Source organism: Nestor notabilis, unplaced genomic scaffold (assembly GCF_000696875.1).
Source record: "Nestor notabilis isolate BGI_N333 unplaced genomic scaffold, ASM69687v1 scaffold7229, whole genome shotgun sequence".
NCBI classification, from domain to species: Eukaryota; Metazoa; Chordata; class Aves; order Psittaciformes; family Psittacidae; genus Nestor; species Nestor notabilis.
Window position 1 is genome coordinate 25,139 of NW_009943166.1, and position 5,475 is coordinate 30,613.

At 49.4% G+C, this 5,475-nt stretch overlaps 1 protein-coding gene across 1 annotated transcript in view; it reads left to right on the top strand.

The window, feature by feature from the left end:
• The window catches only part of SF3B3 (splicing factor 3b, subunit 3, 130kDa), a 29,430-nt gene extending 25,008 nt beyond the window's left edge, over nucleotides 1-4,422 (top strand). The window contains exons 21-25 of the mRNA XM_010021779.1: nucleotides 363-575; nucleotides 1,520-1,618; nucleotides 2,065-2,208; nucleotides 2,952-3,056; nucleotides 3,982-4,422. Of these exons, the coding sequence (XP_010020081.1) occupies nucleotides 363-575; nucleotides 1,520-1,618; nucleotides 2,065-2,208; nucleotides 2,952-3,056; nucleotides 3,982-4,122 (702 nt within the window). The 3' untranslated portion in view covers nucleotides 4,123-4,422. The remainder of the gene's footprint in view (nucleotides 1-362; nucleotides 576-1,519; nucleotides 1,619-2,064; nucleotides 2,209-2,951; nucleotides 3,057-3,981) is intronic.
• The last annotated feature ends 1,053 nt before the right edge of the window (nucleotides 4,423-5,475 follow it).

Here is a 5,475-nt window from a genome sequence, read left to right on the forward strand (position 1 = left end):
TTGTGTGTGTATTGGGTGGTTTTGGGTAAGGGAACACTAAAGCAATGCCTTGCAGGACTGTCCCTTGCATTTCAGTTCACAGACTCACCAGCAGTGCTTGTTCTCTGGACGCTACTCATATTCAGTAGGCTGAGAGTGGTGGGTGGTAGATGTTGGGTTGCAAGGCCCTGTATTGACAATGTATTTACCTCAAGGCAGTAGTATACCAGAAATGAGAGGTGATTTTGGGGGGAAAGATGGGAAATGGGGAGTGACCCTAGCTCCCAGGGGGAAGTAGTGTTTCAGTTGGTGTAGGGTGGTTAACCAATGGGTTACAGTCCCTGTTTTGAAGCACTTGGGTTTTGTCCTTTCTCTCTCAAAAGCACATTGCCAACTATATCTGTGGGATCCAGACCATTGGGCACAGAGTGATTGTTTCAGACGTTCAGGAGAGTTTCATTTGGGTGCGCTACAAAAGGAATGAGAACCAGCTTATCATCTTTGCTGATGACACTTACCCACGGTGGGTCACTACAGCCACTCTTCTGGATTATGACACTGTGGCTGGAGCAGACAAGTTTGGCAACATTTGCGTGGTGAGTGTGCCTCGGAGAAGCCGGGGTTTCTTGGATAGGACATATTTTTCCTTAAACCACCCATGATTTGTCTTAAAAGAATGAGGATCTGTGTGTTGCTGCAGACAACGCCCTGTACCAGTCACTTCTTTTTACAGGGCAAGTAGCCGTCATCATAGCGGATGGCTGCAGTTTGTCAGTTTGTGAGATAAAGCAAACAAGTTAAACCCATCAGTAAGTCAAAAAACATGTTTCTGAAGCATTGTCTGTTGAAAATGCCCCCCAGACTTGCTGTGAATAAGCCTGGAAACAAAGCTTGTGACTGTGAAACGGCACATGAGAACTTGGGTCAGAGTTATCACTCTTACTTTCCCTGGTTAAACCTCATAACTGGCACTTAGCGATCTGCGTTGCTTCCTCTTGAAAGCTGGCTTTGTCAGTGCTGACACTGCCCCACTTGGCTGGATTTTGGTAGGGGAGGAGGAAAGAATAGATGGTCTTTCTGCCAGAGCTTTGATCTCTTTTTGAAGTGTGCTTGGGTGCTTTGGAGTGCGAAGTTCAGCAAGTGTCAGACACTGCACCTGTGGGATTTGGCTGACGCACACAAATCAATCCTCTTCGGTTTTCCTGCCATACATCCATCAAACTGTTGCCTTAGTGGGAACCACCCTCAAGCCATTTTGACCATAGCTCCCAGGGTGATCTGCAAGTGCCAGGTCAGGCAGAGGCTGGTCATGAGGCCCTGCCCATGTCTTTGAGTGATAGGCCATCAATTTTGACAACACTGTTGTCATGTAACTCTGAAGGCCTTGGTGGAAGAAGCAAGCAGATGGTTTCGCTCTAAGTGTAAAGTGATTTTTTTGAGGAATCCACCACAGCAGCCTTTCAAGGACCACAGGGATTCTCCGCAGAGATGATGTGCTGCTTCTCTGCAGCTTGTTCACTCTCTTTCTCTTTGAATGCAGGTGAGATTGCCTCCCAACACCAATGATGAGGTAGATGAGGATCCCACAGGCAACAAAGCTCTCTGGGACAGGGGGCTTCTTAATGGAGCATCGCAGAAGGTAATGCTTCATGGGAAGCATGTACTTAAGGGAAAAGAATGTGCTGCTTTTCTGTGAAGCCCTCTACAGTGTTGTCCAGGAGATGTAGTAGCAGTTCTGCTGCTGCACATCTACACTGCAGCAGGTAATGGGTTTTCACTGTCACTGGGAGCCGAGTTTCTGAAGTCACAGTCACTGGCTCTTTGGCAATGTTTGATTGAAGCAGCATGCTTGTTTTCTTCTCCTGCTTTCCTGCATTACTTGCATCCATTTGTCCAGCTCAAGAGGGTGGGTAGCTCAGCAGCATGCTGAGTTTTGCTATCTGGTCACAGGTGGAAGGCAGGTCCTCTTTAGAAAAGCATTTCAGAACTAGCAGGTGGCCAGATTTATTCTGCTTTCCATTCTCAAGCCTTTTGATGCTTTTATGTAAGCTAAAATAGAAACATGCTTCTGTGGTTTGCTTTCAGGCTGAAGTGATTATGAATTACCACGTGGGAGAGACAGTGCTTTCCTTACAGAAGACCACACTGATCCCAGGAGGCTCTGAATCACTGGTCTATACCACCCTATCTGGAGGGATAGGAATCTTGGTCCCTTTTACTTCCCATGAGGTAAGCAAGCCCCATCATCATGCTGCAGACTTGCTGCTTTTCTGTGTACTCACCTCCAGTATATTAATGTGCTGCATCCCTTGAGGGTAACTCCAGGGCTCTGCAGTGTGTGAAAACCCGGGCTGCAGGAGAGCCTGTGGCTGTCAGACAGGCTTCAGTGTGAAGGGGAAGAGGAGAAGCTTGCTAGCTCTTCCTCCTCCTGCACTGGCTCTGTGAAGAGTTGAGAGCTTTTCTTGTTGCACTGCTGTTGTAAATCTGTGCTGCAGAGGGACTCCTGGGTGATTTAGTGTCTGTGAGGAGGAATCCTTTGGCATGCTTTATGTGGCCTGTACACTCGAGCGATCAGGCACTGATGATTCCAAGTGCTGAGGCTGGTTTTCTCCTCTGTTTGCTGTGGCCTCCTGAAGCAGTGGATGCCAAGGCATTCACTCTTTCAGCTGCTTCTCTGTGCCTACATTTCTTCCCTTTGAGACTTACAGGGTATACATATATACCATACAGCAGGTGTATGCTCCAATTCCTGGGAGGCTGATTCCAGTCAAGGTGGCACAGTTGGCTGCCTGGCTCTGCTGTGGGTGCTCCCAGAGTAGAACTGGTGAGGAGTGACAGTGGCTGCTGTGTGCAGGGCCACTCTAGCAGAACCTGGTTATGGCAGTGTTCCAGCCCTGGTGGGTGTTACCTTGCCTTGCCAGTGGCACTGATGTGTAGCAAACTGTTCTCTTACCGATTCTTCATCTCCCCAGGATCATGACTTCTTCCAGCATGTGGAAATGCACTTAAGGTCTGAGCACCCTCCTCTCTGTGGACGAGACCACCTGAGTTTCCGCTCCTACTACTTCCCAGTGAAGGTCAGTCCAAGTATGTAGGATCAGGTCATGGGCATGCAGAGACATGCTTTGGGACACAGAACAGCTCTGAGGCCTGGCAGAAGCAAGACAGGGTTGCTTGGGAAGACTGGGGCAGTGTAAACCATGGCTTGTGTAGTGATTGTGGCAAAACCTGAAGCTAGGTCCTGAACAGCACTCTCTGAGAACAGTACTTGGGACTTAATACCATGTCTGGTTTGGTTTCTTAACCCTTGTAGTAAGCCTTATGAGGGTTGGTTTTGAGACCCAAGCCCAGTGGTGCTGCTGTTGTACTTCTCTACTTGCCACAGCATCTCTTTTCTCCATCAGGAGAAGCAGCACTGCATAGCTGTTTGCCTCCTCGGTCAGACTGGGTGCTGCCTTGGGGATGTGTTTTTCCACCACCATTGAAAAGGGAAGTCTTGTAAGAAATGGCTGTTCCTGCCTGTTTCTGCTTTTGAGGAGCTGTGTTTGAACTGTCAACTATTAAATGCTGTGATGAGAAGTGTCCAGAGTACTGAACCAGAGTACCTGTGTGGTAACTACTACCAGGGTAATATCCGTAGTAGTCATCAGAAACCTGTGCAAGTGCAGAGTATGTTCTTGTTCTTGATGAGCTTGAGACCGATTTGCAGCATGGCTGGTCTCAAAGATGCCTCTGGCTGCAGCTGCTTTACAGTTGTCTTTTACAGCCTCCCTAGCATTCCCAGCAAGTGCTCAAACCTGAGCTGCACCCAGACTTTGGGGGTTTCTCCTTTGTTAATCAAGCTGGCCAGTAATTAATTTGTTGCTAACTGCTGTTATTCAGCAGATGAGGTCACCCAGCATGGTCTTGTTTCCAGGACAGGATTAAGAAGCTCCTGGGAACACTGTTGCCATTTTTTCCTGCTTAAGCAGGGTTTAGTGCTCTCCTTTTTGCTCCTCCCAGAATGTGATCGATGGGGACCTGTGTGAGCAGTTCAACTCCATGGAGCCAAACAAACAAAAGAACGTGGCTGAAGAACTGGACCGGACCCCACCTGAGGTGTCCAAGAAGCTGGAAGACATCCGCACACGCTATGCTTTCTGAGCACACGCTGGCAGGAGCAGAGCTGCTCCCCAGGCTCCTTTGGATGCTCTTCCAAGCACAGTTGTGAAGAGGGACACATGCTTTGCTTCCCTTTTTAAATACTGGTTGTTCCTCTTGGTTTATGTTTCAAAGTAATGTGACTCCAGAAAATTCAGTATCAGGATATTAGGTCTCCCAATACATCCCACCACTTCTGTGAAAGCTCCTGACATTATGGCTTTCAGCCAGAGAGATTCCCTCTTGGGAAGTGCCCAAGGAAGGGTGCAGCGACCCTCACCCTTGTCTCCTTGGCCTCTCTTTAGGATAAGGAGCACGAGGGTGTCTTTTGCTGCCCTGTAGGGCAGATCTAGCTAAGCTTTTATAGGATCAAGTGGGGTTTGCAATTTCCCAGCTTTCTGGTAAAAGAGCTGTGGCATGACTCAGGATTGCCAGGCTCTGTTTAGTAGTTGGTGGCAAGAAGCTCTGTGCTTCCACCAGTCCTGGGAGCAGCCGGTGGGAAGCCTGGCTGTGTGGAGGGTGTAACTGTCACACTTGAATGTTCTCGTCTGAATTGTGATGTTTTTTTTCCGGACTCACCATTTCTGACTGTTTTCCCTGTAAACAGAGTTTTGTACAATGTTGACTTTTCTGGGGTGAGGAAGAGCGAGGCCTGTGTCTGGGACTTGATTTGTTTCATAATAACTTTGGCAAGAGCAGTGTCTCCAGGCTGTGACTGTGAGCAGCACATGAAGAATAAAAGCCTGGTTTTTAACCAGCACAACTCCGTGGATCTCCTTTCCTTTGCAGCAACTGTCCTGACCTGGTGGGAGCAGGAGGGGTGCAGGAGGAGTACAGAAACATCTGTGTCCTCAGCCACGTGCCCTTCCTGCATGTTGGAGCTGTGCTGCAGCTCTTGCAGGTGTGGGACCATGAGCCTTGCTCCCCTTCCCTGCCTGCTCTGCCTGGAGCTGGTCCTGCAGCCAGAGCTGCTGCTCTCCAGCACCAGTCTGGACACTCATGAAGCAGGGTACATGGAGAAAGGGTGGGAAGGAAGGATCTGTCCCCCAGCTTCTATTTGTCCAGAGGGCATGGCTGCTGCTCTGGCAGGAGCAGCTGGCTGCCAGGATGACAAGGGAAGGTATTTCCCCGTGCCATGCACTAGCCACACAGTACACAGCGGGTGCCTCCCAGTCTTGTTCTCAGTCTGGGCTTCAGCCCCTGGCTTACTTCTGCCAGTGGGCCTGTCTCTGAGGTGCCAGAGTGCTCCCATGATGTGTGGCATCCTGTGAAAAAGCCCCAGTCTTCTCCCACTGGGAAAGATGGGCAGTGCCATACTCAAGTTGAACAGCATCCTGTTCCTCTGCTGCATGTGCT